Source organism: Lycorma delicatula, chromosome 9 (assembly GCF_047948215.1).
Source record: "Lycorma delicatula isolate Av1 chromosome 9, ASM4794821v1, whole genome shotgun sequence".
NCBI classification, from domain to species: Eukaryota; Metazoa; Arthropoda; class Insecta; order Hemiptera; family Fulgoridae; genus Lycorma; species Lycorma delicatula.
Genome location: NC_134463.1, coordinates 105807076 through 105827533, shown reverse-complemented (window position 1 = coordinate 105827533; position 20458 = coordinate 105807076). Strand labels below are relative to the sequence as shown.

At 32.3% G+C, this 20458-nt stretch overlaps 2 protein-coding genes across 5 annotated transcripts in view; one reads left to right on the top strand and one right to left on the bottom strand.

The window, feature by feature from the left end:
- LOC142329769 (synaptic vesicle glycoprotein 2B-like) overlaps nt 1–20458 on the top strand; it is a 218742-nt gene that overhangs the window by 75350 nt on the left and 122934 nt on the right. The window lies entirely within an intron of this gene.
- LOC142329770 (synaptic vesicle glycoprotein 2B-like) overlaps nt 1–20458 on the bottom strand; it is a 111540-nt gene that overhangs the window by 64343 nt on the left and 26739 nt on the right. Inside the window, exons 1-2 of one of the 2 annotated variants that reach the window (XM_075374550.1) lie at nt 19946–20018; nt 18680–18733 (exon numbers count right to left, since the gene is read on the bottom strand). Coding sequence is in view for 1 of the 2 variants with exons in the window: in XM_075374549.1 (XP_075230664.1) it covers nt 18680–18733 (54 nt within the window). In the remaining variant the exon portion in view is untranslated. Of the gene's footprint in view, nt 1–18679; nt 18734–19945; nt 20019–20458 lie in introns of those variants that run through there. The other variant, XM_075374549.1, reaches the window with a different exon arrangement.

The following is a 20458-nucleotide window of genomic DNA, read 5'->3' as shown; positions in this document are numbered from 1 at the left end:
TGTTGTTGAATTATTATTCATCGTAAACATTTTTCTACAATGATAGGTTAATAATTAGTTATTAATAAATCAATATTTTTAAAATAAAAAAAAAATTATGAAGTCTGATTCAAACCTATGTGCCTTCCCCTGTGATCTAAATATTTCATTAATTAATATTTTGTTTAGCTATAACTTTGGAACCTATGAAAATAAGTACAACTTATAATATATCGTTAAAAATATCTCAATGAGGGTTGATTACTGTAGTTAAGAAAAAGTACAAAATCCAAATTTTAGTATTTTGGGATTTTTTGAACGCTTTTGGTTCAGTCGATTGAAATCAAATGGGGAGGTGCACAACTAAATGTTACAGCTCTTCTAAATCAAATATTTCAATATTCTACGGTTAATCGTTTTTGAGTTATGTACGTACATATATTCGTACGTACAGATGTCAAGCCGCATCAAGGACGTAAAAAAGACAGTAAATCGAACTAAAAAACAGAAAACAAGGTATTTAATAAAGGACTAAACATCGTTATGTAGTATTTAATTAAATAAAATAATGGGTGACCAATAAAGTTTCAGAAAGTTTTAATTTATTTAAATATGTTTTTCATATTGTGGAAATAGCAGGCATTTAAGGATGTCTAATAATGATTAAGTTCTCATCTGTCTTTACATCGATAAAAAAACTGTACTTCAACGAAAATATTTAATTGCAGTTGGAGCGCTCTTTAATATAGAATAATTGCTATTCAGAGCTCTTAACAATTACTATTAACAACCCCAGATCTTTATTTATTTATAATTATATTTAATTAAATTCTGCATAACGACGTTTATTCCTTTATTTCCATACCTTGTTTTTTCTTTTTTTTGTTTGATTAATGTCGTTTTTTTACTTCAATTTATTTATTTAATTTTTATTTTTAGGAAGTCGTGTTTTTTTAACTTTTGTAATTGTGTTTACTATTTAATCCCCGTAAATTTTAGCGATCATAGAGAAAAATTCATGATTCGAAAACTTGTATATAACATATTTAACGTATTGAGCCAAATGAGGAAACTAAACATTTAAATTTGTTTGTTTAATTGGCGTATACCAATCTAAACTAACAGATTTCTCAAGCGATTGAGTTCCTTGAGAGACTTTATCGTATGAATCGTACAGCAATTTTCTGGGATCCAAATAACTCTCCGACTGTCACGCGGCTCAGCGCTACGTAGGCCTAGCCCTTGGCAAAGATGTAAATGCTCAGATCAACGACAGCTCTATCTAGGATAGTCCCTTGTAGTTTATGCACCGTCACAGCTCAGCGCAATATTTGTGCCAGCATACGCCGTTCCACTTTGCCTTGTCTCCCTAAAGCATCAAATTCGACAATACTAGGTATATAGATATACATAGATACATATTTATATAGTCTATGACACTCTCGGTAACGTAAGGATTCTAATGCGAGGTCGTATATTTAAATCGGTTTGAACGTTGAGCTACTACAATGGAACATACATACATACACCCTAAATACACTACACTCCTATTTGGGCAGTCGTGTAAAAATAAAAAAATTAAATTAACCTTTTTTATAAAATAACTTATTTTTTTAAAATTAAGTTTAAATGAAATGACTTCCGCTTATCAAATTTTTGTCCCACACCATTACCATCAAATGTTACTTCTTCCTTTTCCTGTTTAGCCTCCGGTAATTACCTTTCAGATAATACTTCAGAGGATGAATGAAGATGAATGACATGTATGAGTGTAAATTAAGTGTAGTCTTGTACAGTCTCAGTTCGACCATTCCTGAGATGTGTGGTTAATTGAAACCCAACCACCAAAAATTACACTGGTTTCCACGATCTAGTATTCATATCCGTGTAAAAATAACTGGCTTTACTAGGACTTGAAGGCTGGAACTCTCGACTTCCAATCAGCTGATTCGGGAAGACGCGTTCACCTTTAGACCAACCCGGTGGGTTCCAACAAATGTTACTGGAACATTAAAAAAAATTACGAGTCGAGAAATTTCGATTTAAACAGTAGAACCTATTTATTATTTTTTTCAAGAAGCTTCTGCATCGAATACGAGCCTTAGGTTAATCGATAACTGACGCATTCCCTGTGAACTATTATATAAAGACATACTAGTTCACAGTTAGTTTTGCAAATAGCATATGAACTGATGAAAGCATCAGCTCTTTTGTTTTCCAATTTTTTACGTTAACACACTCTTACAGTATTTTATCGATTTGAACGTTTTTCAGATGGTTAATTTCAAATATGTTTATAAATCAATGAAAAACGATGTAATCATTGTTCATTGGGGCTATTAATTTAAAAGGCGATTGTAGATCAAATCATGTTGACGTTCTTTTCTGACCGCGTTTCTTTTGACAAGTTACATTTTCATGTATTCCCGCATTTTAGACAGCCTCTGCTAACATACGATATCAGAGACTTGGACTTGACTCCGAATTTAACACATCCTTTGATCTTTGTCAGTATAATAAAAAGGACATAAATCCGGTTATTTCGTCCGTTATTTAATCCGTTCACCACTAGACCAACCCAGTTAGTCAGATATGAATAACCTTGATTTGTTTTAAGAGGATGTTAGTTTTTCTTACGAGCAGTCTCTCTTTTAAGCCTGACTATATTTTCGCTTCCAAGAAGTTACAGATACAAAAAAAAAAATAAATTAAAAAAAAATTGCATTGAAAAGGAAAAAAGTAATTTTTCTACTACGCGTTCAGTATAACTTTGAAACGTATTTTTTTGAAGTGGCACGAAATTTTAGAATTTAAATGAAGCGTTAATTCATATAAATTTCGTAATCTATATCTCGTGCATTTTTAATTCATTTAAAATTTGCGCCGGATTAAAAAAATAAGTTTCAAAATTAAAGGTGTACTTTGAGTAAATTGAATTGTAGCACAAAATCGTCGTTGTTGTGATCAACCCTTTGTTTTGTTGGTTTTCTTGTTTAAAGACTCAATTAAGAAATAATCTGAGTCATAGTCTAATTAAAGTTAGATATGTTAAGAGTTTTTGTATGAAACCTTCGGTGTTAGGGAAAAGCGCAGAGATAGCGCTTTCGGGAATCGATTAATTTGATAGTTGAGGGTTCTAGGTTATGATAGGTGGTTAGGTTGAAAGAAGCCATACAAAGGCAATAGTAATGTGTGTAAATACACTGATGTAAATGTCTGCCGCGGCATCCTGACAGAGGTCAAACTGATGACTGTGATGTTTTAACAGGTTTAGAAGGTCTAAAAAACCTCCGGTAAAGCCCAGCAGGACTATAAACGGAAGAAGTGGTCTGGCGACCGGGATCATCGCAAGGCTGGTGTCTTCGCCTAAGGGGATCAGGATTTTAGAAGTCGGTTCAATTTTTTTTCAAGAGTTTTTTTTTAGCAGTTATTTCATCTTATCACAATCAGTTATGTAACATGAAGTTATTTTGAGATTTTTCTTATATTCTGTATATAAATGGAAAAATTAATTGATTTTCTCATACTTTGTAGCGATTTATTAGACAAAACTTTGTTTTGATATTTACTTAAGGATAGTTTTTATTTCATTTGTTTTGCTTTCTCATAAAATGTTGGTTATTTATAATGAATTATTTTCATTGTAATTCTTAATGAAACTACTTTATAACTGGTAGTAACATTTAACTTTTATCTTCTTAATTGTTTAAAATACCTCAAGCGTTATATTATTTTTACCTTAATTGAATTTTAAATTATTCAAACACATTTTACCCTACTACTTTTTTTCTTTTAATTTAGTAAATTAAAACTTGAAGAATTATAGTGTTTTATAATAAAAAAAAAAAAATGTTGTTTATTAAACCGGATTTAATGGGTCGTTATTAAAGTTTATAATAAGTATGTCCTTTACGTTACGTGTATTTTTGTAAATAATTTCTGTTGTATTTTAATTATCTATTTCTATTTTTAGATCATTTTTTCTGTAAATAAGTCATTATCATAATGAAAACAGTTATAATCCGTATCATATTGATAATATTTTTTTCAACTATTAAAAAATATAGTAAAATAGGTTGAAAGAAGTAAACTTTTTGTAACATTTAATCTTTCAACCTAGGACTTCCTTTATTATTTATTTATTAATAACTAGCAGACCCGGCAATGCTTTGCTATTGCTAGATTTGAGTATATATACACAGGGTGATTCAGGAGGATAGGGCAATACTTTGACAACTCATTCTAGAGGCTAAAAATTAGAAAAAAGTTCATATAAACATAGGCCCGAAAACGCTTCGTTAGCGAGTTATACAGGGTGAAAGATTTCGCCCGAGTTTCAGTTCCTCCGGGTAAATTAAGGCTTTCTGAAATTCTGGGAAGGTCAATTAAGGGGCAAATTCAATTGTTTCTTATGGTTTTTGAGCTGGGAAATCGAAAAAAATAGGTCCAAGAACTGTATCTCTATTATTTTCTAAGATATCCCATGTAAAACGCCAAAAATACGGTCAAAAAACACATTTTTTTACGTTTGACGTACAGTAACGTTGTTAAATTTGCAATAAATCGTACTTTTTTAATCATAAATTGTAGAGAATTTAATTATAAGAAGATTGATGTAAATAATGTTAAATAAAATTTTAAACATGTCGACTTTTATTAACAACAACAAAACAGATTAATTTTTAACAGATTGAAAAAATTTGTTCGTTATGTACAATAGAAAATAATTGGAGGAAGAAAGAATACCTACTGTTTTTTTATGATAATGATAAAATGCTGCTTACAAGTAGTATTTCAAGTGGTTTAATAAGTTTCAAAAATGCCACCGTTGTGTTCAATGCACTTTTCAACGCGTTGTACTAGATTTTGTGTTGCCAATCTAACGGTATCTTTCCGTTCCTTGATTATAGCTGCAACGTTGAGAATGCGAGCGATCAGTTCATCGCGTGTGTCTACTTTTTGCTTTTAAACCTCATTTTTCAGCCATCCCAACAAACAATAATCCAACGGAGTGAGGTCTGGGGATCTCGTTGGCCAATTAACCGGCCCTCCACGTCCTATCCATTTACCAGCAAACTTTTCATCAAGACATTGCCTTACTTCATTAGTGAAATGTGTAGGAGCTCCATCAAGTTGGTAATACATTTCAATTCGTTTTGCTAAGGGGATATTTTCCAGCAATATAATAAATTCATTACGTAAAAATTCCAGATAATTTCTCCCTGTGACACGATTTTGTGGTATGAAAGGACCAATTAATTGGTCATCTATGATACCACACCAAACATTCACTGAAAATCGTTGCTGGAAATTTTTTTCCACTGTAACATGTGGGTTTTCTTCACACCACCGTTGCGCATTCCGTGTGTTGTTTATTCCGTTACGAGTGAAAGTAGCTTCATCCGAAAATAGTATAAATGGAATTAAATGTTGATTCCTATTAACCCATTGACAAAACTGCAGCCGGCTGGCGTAGTCACCAGGCTGGAGATGTTGTGCTTTCTGAATATGAAAAGGATGCAATCCATTATTATTTAATGTCCTCCATACTCTACTTTGTGAAACATTGAGCCGTGTTGCAATTAATCGTGTGCTCGTTGCCGGACTACATTGAACCATCTGCAGAATGTTTTCGCCTTCATCAGCATGATTTGCTTGTCGTTCAGATGAAATATGAGCGCTGGGAAGTGTACCATTCTCACGAAGATTATTAAAAATTCTAATAAATACTTTACGATTTGGTACAACACGACCAGGATACCTATGTCGATATTTCGTAACCGCTGCCGCAGCACTTCCATTGCAAAATCCATAGATGAAATCATGTCGGCATATTCGACATTAGTGAAGATACGCGGCATTTTTCAAAACAAAACTAAACAGAATTTCACTTTTTTTAACAGATTTGATTTTTATCCACTGTAAAATGAATACAAAATTACACTTCTTAACAGTTTTCTGAAATTTTTACGATAAGAATTCGACTTAATACTGCAAACACGATTGATCAGCGAAAGGTTATTTAACACATTACCACAGTTAACTGACAACAATGAGTGGTATTTAAACAAATTGTGATGAAAAAAATCAGTGTTGTCAACTTGCTTTGCATAGGTCTAAAATTATTGTACCTACTAGAGACATCTGTTTTCTTTTTTGTAACATTTTCTTCTAAGTTTTCGTCGGTTTTGTTGTTAATAAAAGTCGACATGTTTTCTGTTGAAATTATTTACATCAATTTTCTTATAATTAAATTCTCTTCAATTTATGTCTAAAAAATGTACGATTTATTGCCAATTTAACAACGTTATTGTACGTCAAACGTAAAACAATGTGTCTTTTGGCCGTATTTTTGGCGTTTTACATGGGATATCTTAGAAAATAATAGAGATACAGTTCTTGGACCTATTTTTTTCGATTTCCCAGTTCAAAAACCATAAGAAACAATTGAATTTTCCCCTTAATTGACCTTCCCAGAATTTCAGAAAGCCTTAATTTACCCGGAGGAACTGAAACTCGGGCGAAATCTTTCACCCTGTATAACTCGCTAACGAAGCGTTTTCGGGCCTATGTTTATATGAACTTTTTTCTTATTTTTAGCCTCTAGAATGAGTTGTCAAAGTATTGCCCTATCCTCCTGAATCACTCTGTATGTATAGATTAAATTAACACAATTGAAATTTTGAAAAACATTAATAAAATGAACATTACGGAACTTCACAAAAGTGAGCCATTCTCCCTTTTCCCCTTTCTCCTTTCCTTTCCCCCTTTACTTTTCCCATTTTCCTATTTTCATTTTCACCATATTCCTTTTCCCTTTCTCCAATTTCCCCCCTTTCCATTTCCTTCCCTTTTACTTTTTCTCTCCCCATTTCTCTTTCCCTTATTTCCCTTCCCCTTCTTCTTTTCCCCTTTCTTATTTCCATTATTTTTTTCTCTTTTACTTTTTTCTCCTTTCCATTTCCTTTTCCCGTTTTTCCATTTTTCCTTTTTCCATTTTCACTTTCTTCCCTTCCCTTTCATTACTTCCCTTCTTCACTACCTTTTTCGATTTTTCCCTTTTCCAATTTTTCCCCGCGTGTAACTCGGTCCAGTAGTTTTTTAGTCTATAGCGGACACACATATCGGAAACATTGAGATGGAATCGTAAAATATTTAGTATAGCGTGTGTTGCTTTTACGTCCAACATATAGCGCTGTTTTTCTTTTTTTAAAAAGCATGTTTTTACCTGTCAAAGGTGTGAATCTTAGGTATATAAATTGTAGGTATATAAAAATGCGCGCGTATTCGAATGCAACATTGTTTCAAAATTTTAAAGCAATCGGTGAAGAACTTTCCGAGATTTAAGATTTTGAATAACTGAACATTTATATTTTTATTTATATAGATGAAGAGTTATCATTAACTATCAATAAATAAAAATAAGAAGTTTTAATCTTTTTTTTTGTTCGAAAAGTAAAATAATATCATTTAATATGTTTTCAACTACTTTTGATGTTATTTTAGACAGAGTATCTTAATTCAAGATAGATTTTTTTGTAAATATTCATAAATTTATTTGAACAAATATTTAGAAGTAGCACATTATTTATTATTTTTCTTTCGAAAAGTAAATAAGATAACAATATATTATTCTGATTCTTAAGAATACACGTGTTAGCATTTATAAATAAAATGGACTAATTTTAGTAGCATCTGAAATATTATATATAAAATTAAAATATATAGATTTGTGTATAATAATGAACACATTTCGTGTTGATTCTTGCTCAGAACAGTACAATATGAACCAGAGTCGTTCGGAAAGTTCTCGACTTGAAACAGAGATGGCGCAAGTGTGTAAATTATTATGATATTTGCCAGTATGATCCTTTAGATGGCGTGCTGCGAAGTTTCAGATGCGTGCGTTTAGTTCCCTGTCGAGTAAAGCAAACAAGTTTTCACATCTTCTGAAAATATGGATAAAATTGAAGTTCTAGCTGTTAAAAATATTTCGTTTTGGACATACAAAAAGAGTTAAATTTCACTTTAAAAAGGATTCTTCCTCTTCGTTTTCAACGTTAAAAGAAGTTAAAAACTGTTGCATTTAAACGTGGACGTACATCCATTCAAGGTGAACATTCGGGGTTCCCAAAAACCGCTACGACGGACGAAATCGTCACAAAAATCTGTAATCCCGTTTTAAATTATTACCGGGTGAAGATACGCGATCTTGCTGACATCACAAACACCTCGATAGACCGTGTTCACTACATTTTATACGATGGTTTGAGTATGAAAAAGTTTTCCTCACGATGGATGCCATTTTTGTTAACAGTCGACCAAAACCGCATTCAACTGAACACTTCTCTCGAGTATTTAAAAAAACAAGAAACATTTTAATCGAGAAAATTTCTGTTTCTTTTAACTTAAAATACCATTCTAACTCTAGGAAGGAATGTAAACTGATCTGTAATTTTGTATTTTTATCTAAAACTTGGTCTAATGTGTATGGGTTTTAAAGATAATTAAAAATTGTTTCTTTCTAGAAAGCAGATAATTCATTTTGTAAAGGTTATCTGATATTAGGTATATAAATATTGTATTGAAAATTCTCTCTAAAGCTGCATTCTTTGGGTTTTAAAGATAATTAAAAATTGTTTCTTTCTAGAAAGCAGATAATTCATTTTGTAAAGGTTATCTGATATTAGGTATATAAATATTGTATTGAAAATTCTCTCTAAAGCTGCATTCTTTGTATTTTTTTAAATTGTACAAATGCGTACACAATTATTCAAAAAGAAGGAGCAGATTTTAAACATTTATTTCTAATGAACGACAATAGATAGAGACACTTATGATAAACCACTCAATAGAGGAACGTTCAAAGTTTTATTTTATGAATTTAACACGAGCATCATTTGTTACGCGACAAATCGAATCGGTAGTCCATTTCTTGCCATACACGAATTAACTGGTCCCTGGTTATTGAATTCACTGCTGGAACAGTTCGATTTCACAGATCTCTAAGAGTAGCAAGCACAGGTGGTACATACACGCTGTCTTTTATGTACTCCCACAGATAAAAATCGCAAGGGGTAAGATCTTTCTTTCTTTTTCCTCTTTAGCCTCCGGGAATTACCGTTCATATATTACTTCAGAGGATGATATGTATGAGTGTAAATGAAGTGTAGTCTTGTACAGTCTCAGTTTGACCATTCTGAGATGTGTGGTAATTGAAACCCAACCACCAAAGAACACCGGTATTCACATCTATCTATTATCTATATCTAGTATTCAAATCCGTATAAAAGTAACTGCTTTTACTTGGACTTGAACGCTGGAACTCTCGACTAAGGGGTAAAATCTGGTGATCTTGAAGGCCACTTAATATGAACAAGATTATCACCAACTCATTTTTTAAAATGAGCTAGTGATAACCACAGTATTGTAGAATGTTCTGTAACATAAACAATTTGGAGCCAAGTAAAGGCGTGTACGCTTTTAATAAAAATTTTTTTAAACGGTTTTAGTGCATTTAGTGAGTGAGCTTAGCACTACTTAGTAGCGTGCACGGCTTGGTCTAGTGGTGAACGCGTCTTCGCAAATCAACTGATGTGGAAGTTCAGAGTTCCAGCGTTCAAATCCTAGTAAAGGCAGTTATTCTTTTTATACGGATTTGAATACTAGATCGTGGCTACCGGTGTTCTTTGGTGGTTGGGTTTCAATTAACCACACACCTCAGAACTGGTTCACCTAAGACTACAATACTACTACACTTCATTCACAACTCATACATATCATCCTCATTCATCCTGTGAAGTAATATCAGACGGTAATTAATTTAAGTGAAGATCAAAAAAGAAAAAGTTTTTCTTTCTAAGAACCTTAAGAACTGTTTTAATGGAAAAACTGAATTTTATTCCGTATTAAATGTCTTAATCTTTTCGCTGTTATTGTGAGTTGAAATTTATTTGAAGTAAAACTAAAAAATTTCGGGAAAATTATTGATTACTTCTTCTTTTTCCTGTTTTTCCGAATGTAAAATTTCATTTTTCTTTAACCTCGTTTAAAAATTGTTAAAAATAAATAAATACTGTTAAATTATACAAAAGAAAGTGTATTTATTTATATGTAAATATAAAAATTTATAAAAATAAGTTGAAACGTTATAGAAATATTTATAAAAGTCGGTTTCAATATGGTGGCCATTTAAAAAAACATATTACCTCGGTTCTCTGTAAATAAGACAGATATTTATTATTATTATTGTTATTTTAACAACAGGATAGGTTAATGAGTTGTCCATTAAAAATATGTTTTTTCATAATACACTCGTGATGCGACTGTACTCTTTTCTATCAGATGATCGAGTTTTAAATGGAAACTCTTCATTTTCAGAAATCAGCCATCGAAATCCTTGTTAAATATCTTTACATTAACGATAGATAGGTAAAACCTTAATAGTTAGTTTTAATAGTTTAAAACTTTTAATAGTTTTAATAAGTTAGTTTTAATATAGTTTAAAACTAACTTTTTATACAGGTTGAGCAACATAAAACCGAACTCATATTGAAACAGCTACCCACACCATTTATGAAAGACCCTCACACAAATAGCGGGTACAATTACTACAAAAATAAACTCTACCACCACGTCTTGATTTTTTAAATCAAAATCAAGACGGCTGAATGGAACCCTTATTTAAAAAAAAAAAATCATTATTTTTAAACTGTAATTTTCAAGATTGGCAATCCAACTGTACATAGTGTTAATGTAGAGATGACATGAAAAATTTTTTTTTTTTTTAAAAAGGATTCTATGGAACCCTACTGAAGAATTTAAAAAGTTTTTATTAATGTCTGATACTTTATGGGATTTTCAGGTTGTGGCTGTTATTAAAATTTTTGTAGAGCTGGCTGCCGAGCAAGGGGTTCATATCGGACACAAATTTCTTTACTGAACATTTGATCTTTTTCTCAATTATACTCTAAATATTGGATAATTAAGTCATTAATATTTAAAAATCCTACGGCGTATTTGAAATAAAAATTTATCAAGGAAAAAGCCGGGAATGTTATGCAACCCATTGCCTACATTTTTATTATTACAGTTCTAAAGAAAAAAGAGAACATTTGAAAATTACCAGTCCATTCTTTTCAGAAATAGGACGAAGGTTTTCGTCAGATTATTTGCAATGTACAACTATAAGGCGAGTAAGAAATCATTTTAATCACTGTATATGCCTCACATAATAAATAATAGTACAATAAAAAAGTTCTGAAAAGAAGCCTTAATAAAAAAAAACACAAAAAAATTTATAATTAATTTTAGTGAATTACTTCTAAAAAGAACAATATTTCTATATAAGTAATAAAAGAACAAACCCAGTCTTCGTGGCGGAGTGATAGCGTCTTAGCCTATTATCCGGAGGTCCAGGATTCGAATTTGGTTAGGCATGGAATTTTTCGTAAGCTACAAAATTTCCATTAAATCCTACAACATAATCTCCGATCTTATGGGGAGCATTAATCATAAAAACAAAATAATTGATAAACAACTTGACTTCTGAGCTAACATTGATTTCTGGAACGGCTAAGAATGTTAACAGAGCTGGTTTTCATTCTAGCCACGTTATGGAGATTGACTGATATAAAAAAAATTAACATACAATTTACAAAGGACATTTAATTTATTTATAAATAGAACCAGAAAAGCATCAGCCATTACCAATTTAAGAAATTATTCGACAAATTTTACGTTTTTAGATTAAAAAAATCATACTTCTCCGGTTGGGAAAACAATTTTAAAAATCTGATGTGAACACCACATGATTTTCTTGTACGCCTATTAAATTACATATACACATTTTTTCTGCATTTCATTTAAACTTATTTCATATGAAAGTGAGATACGATTCTCAAGTTCTTTAATAACGTGCACATTTACACAATTGTATTGTGGTGGATACCACATTGTACCACGTTTTTTTTTTGTTGTGGTGTCCGTATCAGCATTTTATATTAGTTAATATATAATTTTGTTTCACATCGCTGAAGTAGTTATGTGGTTAAGTGAGAACATGTCAGATCCGTGTAATCATGCACACATCGGTTCGAATCCAACTTCATATAAACATATATATTTTTTAACTTTTTGATTTATTAATAATTATTAATCTCTGTAAAAAAATTTTTAAATTAAAATTAAAAGTACATAAAATTATATTTCACTAATAACTTCTGATTTTTTTTATTGAATTATTATTTATTGCATTTTTTTTACAATCAGAGGTTAATAATTATTAATAAATGAATATATTTAAATAAAAAAAAAGGTAAAAAAAAGGCATATATATTAAGTCGGATTCTAACCGATGTTCCTTCCCATTGTAAGATCCAAATATTTCATTAATTAGAATTTTATTTGGCTATAATTGTGGAACCAATGAAAATAAGTACCACTTATGATATATCGTTGAAAAGCTCTCGATGAGGGCTTGTTATTGCAGTTAAGAAAAAATCCAAAATCCATTTTTGGATTTTGGGCTTTTTTGGATACTTTTGATCCAGTCGATTGCAATCAAAAGGGTAGATACATAGATACACAACTAGATGTTATAACAGTCCTAAATCCACAAATTTCAACATCTTACGGCTAATCGTTCTTGAGTTATGCGAGATACATACGTACGTACGGTACAGACGTTACGCCGAAACTAGTGAAAATGGATTCAGGGATGGTCGCGATCACAGTACTTCCTTTACTTCGTACAAGGAAGTAAAAACTCACAATTCCATATTTTCGATGGTTAAAGATTTAAATCGATTTATCCGATTATCGGAAATAACATTTTAAGAATTTTTGAAAAATTTACACGAGTAAAGGTTTCGAACAACATAACTATCGTTAAAATCGGACCAGTAAAAGTTTAAAAATATTCACTTTTTTGTAAATAGAAATTTTTCTTATAATAAATTTTAGGTTTGAGCATCAATGAATTAATTCTTCAATTATTTTCATATCTGAATTATTGTTATTAGACTGTATCGTGAGATTTGCGTACAGTGACGATTACGCGGACTTTTTTGGTCTGGTAGGCATAACGAATTTTTAAGTTACACATAAGAGTGCTGAAAGGATTTATCTTTTTAGTTTTTATTTATCTAGTACTTTTTTTAGATAAAAATTATTTTCAGGAAATTTATATTAAAAAAAAGTGAGAGCGTGGTAATCTTAACTGAGTAAATAAAAAAAAGATAATATAAAACTTTTTTTAATCAAGAAGTTCGTTAGAACTTCGCTCGTAAGAGTCCGCAGTACTGGACGGCACGGCGAAGTCAATGAATTATGTTTACAGTTCTAAACTGACCTAACATAAAAGTGAAATGAAAGTGGGAAAAATATTAAAAATAAGCATGAAAACATTTTATTTCAGTTCAATTAGATCTTATACCTCGAATTTTGTTAGACAACGTTTTTTTCTTCCATTTGATGAACCGCGGGACTCGAATATGTCACTTTTTCCTAAAAAAGGTTGGTTTACGAATCGAACCGCTAGGTAGCAGTACTTAACAACGCTTTTAATTTCTTTTATTTCCAAATTAAAAAGCAAAATAGAAAAATTATATAATAACAAAGATTGATTATTATTCTGTAAACCCAAGAAAATCGAAAGATGATTATTAAATATTGAAAATATCGTTAAAATATGTTTTATATAAGGTACTGCTTACAATATTGTAATTAAAGCAAATCAAGTAGATTATAAAAGTTCAATGCTTTGATAAATTCTTTTTTACATTTAATTATCTTTTTTTTTCAATTTATGTCACATTTTACAATATTTTATTCCTTAAATTGAATTATTTATCGTCATATAGCTACAAGAAAACTTCTTTACCGACTGTTTGCTTGTTCAGAATGTTGATGTAACCATTCTCTTCAACCAAAGAACCAAGACAAACACTTCGTTTGTTTCGTTCGTGTTTTGCTTTTTTATATATAAAAAGTGATTATTATTTGTGAGATAATAATCATAATTAAACATTATTATCTAGTGCACTCAACGATTGCTATTTGAAGTAAACGTATATGTAAATGAAAATAGTGAAGATGAAACAATTTTTTTACTTCCCATTACTTCATTAAAAAAATAATAAAATTATTAGTTAACAAGAGATTATAGCTGCTAAATAAAACACAAAAACACGAACAGTAGGAAAGTGTTGCAAATGTAGCAACAAAGATTTGTTACATAAAACAGAAATAAATTCGTCGGTAAAATTTTTATTCTACAGTTAGAACTGTTTGAACTAATTGATGGAGAAATAAAAAACGTTCATTTAATAATAATATAAAAAGTGTGTCTGCGGATACAATAAAAATCGAGGGTTACACTTAAGTAATAAGTGCAATATTATATTACAGATCTTCGATTCGTGGATTGATTATACTAGTTTTATTAAAAAAGGAAAAATATGGTATGAAGTGAATGATATGACTATCAACAAAAAAGATTGGCCTAGAAATTCAAAAATGTATATTTGTTTTAGAAAGGTAATAAATTTTAATAATAAATCCATAAGATAACAATCAGTACTAGAATAAAAAAATAATCTAACAAAACGCAGTGATATCCAAAAAAATTACAATGAAATTGTAAACCGTACGGTAAGAGTCTCGGAGATATTTTTTCTTCCGCTCGAAAAACAAAAACTTCTGGATATAAATAAAACTGTTTTTTACAAAATTATAGTGATAACAAAAATGGTAAGACACTACGTTTCCATTATCAAAATATGTTATTAACTTAGAATTATTTTTAAAAAAAGTACATATTAAATATATGTAATAGACAATAGATATACAATAATAGATAATAATCAATGTTTAAGCGTTCCATTCAATACAAATAAAAAAATTTGTTACAAAACTCTTACCGGCCCGATTTAATTTATATGTAATACATATATAGCATTTACAGAAATAATACAATTCTTATGATTATTCGTTGTTTAATAAATGAAATAATCGATTGATTATTTATGAGGTGTTGGCGGTTCGAATGAGCTTACCGATGTAACGTTCCAGTTCAGCGGGTTCGTTTCGTATACAGACAAGCGGACTGGAGGAAATTTATTTAATTTCTTTCGACCAGACTTCGAATTTTGGATCGGGGTCTGGAGTCTGGAATTGGAGGACCTGCAAGAGAGTTTGTCGGCGGTTTTCATCGACGCCGCTGACTGCTCGATTCCCTACAGTTGGTCGAGAGAAGCTTGCTCTATGGTGGTCCAGGGAATTGTTTGAAACGTATCAACGTAAGGGTGATCCTGAGCGGCTGGCAGTCCTTGTAGAATATCGGGACCGTAGATCTCACTCCTTTCATGAGGTTCGAAAGACGAAGAGGGATTCCTGGCGTCCCATTGTGCATGAACAAGGGAACAAGGATCCCTGGGGAGTCGTATATAGGGTTGTGAGACACAAACGAAGGAAGGACGTTCTTTTGTTTGTTCTCTCGACCAGGCTTGATCTGGTTTCAGATACGTCTGGAATCTTGCACAAATTGCTAGACGATTTACTGCGTGATGACGAAGCTGGGGAGACCGTGTACCGTCTGCGGGTGCGGCGTGAGGTTGCTCATTTTCGTGGGGGAACATTGTCTTTAGAGATTACTGAGGCTGAAGTGCGTCACGCCATCTGTAGTTTAGGTATAGGGGTAAGGCCCCAAGCTTCGATGGAATAACAGCGGAGCTGCTTGTTCGCTAGGTAGGGGTAAGCGTGAGAATTATCACGCGTATTTTCAATAAATTGTTGTGTGGTGGATGCTTTCCGGTTTGTTGGAGGAAGGGGATTGTTAAATTGTTGTTTAAAGGTGGCGACAAGATTCCCGCTCTTAGGTTGTCGTATAGACCCTTGACGTTATTAACCGGTTATTGGTAAGGTCTTTGAAAAGGTTCTGTTCCTTCGCATAAATGAGAGGTTAACCTCGCTTTGCTTATTGATGGTAAAACCAGTACGGGTTTCGTCCCGGAAAAGGTACTGAGGACCCCATACTCCGTGTAATGAGTGTGGTGATGACCAGTGAGATGGAACATGTCCTAGGAATTTTCCTAGACATTTCAGGGGCGTTTAACAATTTGTGGCGGCTCTCGGGCATTTATAAACTGCAAAAACTAGATTGCACTGTGAGTGAATTGCAAAGTTACTTTAAAGATCGGGATGTGCGGCTCCGCGAGGGCAGCCGTGATGTAGGCAAAATGCTTTCCAAGGGGTGTCCCCAGGGCAGCGTGTTGAGTCCTTTGTTTGTGAGTGGTGGAGTTTGATTCTCTTCTGCGGCTGAGGTTGCATAGCGGGTGTCGCATTGTGGCTTATGCTTATGATGGGATCCTGCTGGTCGAAGAATGCTCGCGGAGGGAGGTTTCCGAGCCACTCAGGCTTGCAGTATACTTGAGCTATGGGTGCATCAACATAATATGACTTTCAGCCCGGAGAAGACCACTATGATGCTCCTGAGAGGCCAATTGGCAATGAGACGGCAGGTTCGTGTCTCAATAGCAGGCCCGCGCATAACATACGTTCAGGCTCAAAAGTACCTCGGGATGTTTCTCGATGAGAAAATGCAATTCTAAAAATATCTTCAATACGTCGCGGAGAATGCCAATTGTAAGGCGTTGTAGTGCTTTCTTCAGTATTCGGCGTGTGGTCAATCCTGATTTGGGTTTTAATTTTAAGACCATGAGTATCCTGTATAAGGCCCTCTGCAAGGCAATTGTGCTGTATGCGGTGCCTGTTTGTGCTGATAGGATAAAGTTATCGGGACGTACGAGTATTGTTGAGGGCTCAACGCCTTATACGTTTAACGGTAGCGGGTGGCTACCGTACGTTTTCACGGGAGGCAATCTTGGTGATTGCGGGCGTGAAACCGATAGGTTTGATTGTGGTTGAGCGGTTATGTCGGTTATAACAGCGTTATGTCGCCAAGAAGTTAAGTGAATTAACTTCTGAAAAAGTTCATGAAATTGAACAACATGGTAATGCTTTGTGGCGAGCCAGATAGGATAAGGCAAGGATGTTATACACATTGTCTCTTTTCTGATGTTAGTTTGCAGGACACCTCTTGGGTACACCCGAATAAGTACGTGACGCAAAATGGGTATGGTGCTTTCTGGGAGAGGCTGCAGAGGTTCGGCCTGTTGGATTCAGGAATATGTCTGCAATGTGGATAATTGGACAGTGTACATCTTGTTTTGTACATTTGTTAAAAGTATGAGTTAATATGCATGGAGACTGTCGGCTTGATATTATCAGGTCAGCGCTAGATTTCCTTGTCAATTGGAGAAACCAGGCTGAATAGATAATACTTGAAAATTTCATACACTATTTGCCAAAAGAAAGGATTGCTGATGGCATTTAGGGTGCGGCCTGGGCTTTCCCACATTCTTCTTTTGTTTGTTTTGTAATTACTAAGTTTTTGTTGTTGGTAGGTTTTATTGTAACTCACTTCTTTTATCTTCGGGTAGGCAGTGGATTTCAGTTCCTTTCCTAGTTTTGTTTACTTAGTCTTGTTTGAGACTAATGTAAGATGTATTTTGTTTTTAGTTTTTTTGTTTTTTTAGGGATAATAGTGTACTAATGGGAATGTCACATGTGGCATTCACATTGGTGGCATCCTGACTGAGGCAAGAACAAGGCTGAGAGATGTCTTTTGCCGAGGTTTTGAAAATGACCTCCAGTAAAGCCCATAAAGGCTAGGTTCAGAGGGGGGTGGCGGTGCGACCGCAACTGTTACTTGGTAGTTGTCTTCCCCTACAGGGTCTGGATGTACACTAATGTACAACCTCAAGTTGCTCAAAACATGTGAAATAATTACAGTGTTTCTACAAAAAAATAATAAAGCAAGCATACTGATGAAGATATATATATAATATTGTCACCGACTGATTCAAAGAACAAGTGGCTGAACCTTTCAATGATGGTATCATCACACTCATCTTCCCATTTCAAAAATGATGCGCTGTCAATGGGGATTGTGCTGAAAAATAGTTTACGTTATATTTTAAATTGCAAAAGAAGGATTTTGAATTTCAATGAGCTTGTTAGTTTATGTAAAAATAATTCTTACTTAAAAAATGTATTTTTATCTTGTTTGTGTCATTTTTTTTTATCATGCATAGATAATATTTCATTTTAAAAAGCCTTATTGAATATAATAACTGTAGTAGTATTGTTGCACATTATTATCTAAAGGTTAGAAATAGAATAAAACGCAGTTTTATAGTTTAACACACAGAAAATATTAAATTAATTTGATACAGATAAATGCATGCACTGTAAAATAAACATCAACGTAGGAACAACGGTTGGGTAATCACAATAAAGAATCTTTATTTTATGTTATTACAATGTCGTTCACAAACATAGCCTGTTTTGCGAGACAGTATTAAGATAACCTTTAATCACTTTTAAGTCTGGCACCTCTATAAAAATTATTTCTATTGAATACAATAATTACTAATGTTTACGAATGTATATAATTACGGATTTAAAAAAATATATCTATTTAATTTGAACCGATTAATTGGTGCTAAATTTCCAAATGCATTTATATAAACACAACTGGTTTTTTTCTTTATTGTATTTTCTGTATACTTTATTGTAATAAGCAATTTTAATTTCTATCGATTTTTTGATATTACAATAATTAATTATCTTTTATTACCTGTATGAGAGATAGCTGTTTCAAAATCAACCGATTGCTGACTAAGTTTCTTATCTGTAACATTAAAAATAACATATTTTTAATGAATAAATAAATTTACATAAAAATATCATAACATAATAGCTCTCCTTAATTATTCTGTAATTTTTATCTGATTTTAATGAAACTCCTATGTCATGTACTATTATCTATTACCAATGAACAGAATTTCTTTTATGATTCACAAATAAACAACATGGATGACAGAGAAAAAGAAAAAGCAATGATTAAAAAGAGATGTCAGGTTCCAGAGATCTACAGAAGATTCTTGACAGTGTACAGAGATGCCACATTTGACATCAGTAATGTCCAAAGATGGATAAAGAGGTTCTATGAAGAGGGCAATACAGTTGTGGACAAATGAGTACTGGAAGACCAGTCACAGATTTGATTAAATAAAGAGTGAATGACTCTTAGGACTGATTGTTATGTAACCATCTAGAGCTGTTGTTATGCAATTCATTGTGATCTAGTAATGTTAATTACCAGTCTTGACTACAGAAAAATTTGTTCCAGACTAATCCTAAGATATCTAATCTGTGAACAGTGTGAACAAAGGGTGGCCACTGTTGTGAGAAAGAAGGTGAGGTATTTTGAATGTTGTGATGGGCTAATAAAGCCTGGGCATTATTGCATGATCCAGAATTAAAATGTATGTCAGTGGAATGGTATTGCACTTCTTTATCATGAAAGAAAGAAGTAAAGACAAATTAGTTCTTAGTAAGATAATGGTGGCAATCTTCAGACTAATATGGTGTTATCGTGACTGACCTTGAATGAGGTGCAATAATAAATTATGCTCACTATGTACAGGCATTGAAGAATTTAAGAAAGTTGTCAGAAAGAAAAGACATTACATCGCACTTAATAGTGTATATTATGTTATGAGATGTATATGTTGATGTACTAATGCATGTATATGGGGAGGGGGGATGCCCTAACACCTCTATAACCCAGATTTGGCTCCCTCAGACCTTTTTCTGTTTGCTCCTTTGAAAATTATCGTTTGTGGGAAACATTTCAATAATTTGAGTCTTTAAACCTGCTGTTGAGGGTAAAATGACAGTCACAGGCAGTTTTCCGAAATGGATTTCACATTGCATTCAAAATAGTGGAAATATATGTAAAGTGATGGACAATACTTTCATTAGGCTTGGTTTATTCAATTCACTATTTAAAAATTCTGTGAAGGTGAAAATATTACTGAAAATAATATTTTGTACATACATAGATCTGTTAATAATAATATGACCAAAATAGAGACATGGCTAGACTTGTTGTAACTTATACCACTGGCTAAGAAGAAGTAGTTCACAACATTGAAGCACAAGAATTTATATATATATTTATATTACAACATGTTTCATAATATAAAGGTACAATAATTATTATTGGTTTAGAATGTTTGTTTGAGTCTTTCTTGCATCTGGTGACATGTGTAAAACACTTTATGTTTTACTGTCATCTAAACAAGAGTTGTTTTTTCTAAGTTGTTTACTGTACTACTATTGATATTGCCATTTGCAGGAATGACTTTTAACTTCTGTTAGTGTCAACCAGCTGTAACTATTACAGATATAATAAACAGGATATACATTTAAGTATCAAGAAACAATTTAAAAAAAATAACTATTTTCTAGTAAATAATTGTTTTTTCAAGTAATTCAAGTAATGTTTTATAAATGCTACTTTTATTAAAAATGACTTTAATTTAATCAAGATGTAACACTTAACCTTAAT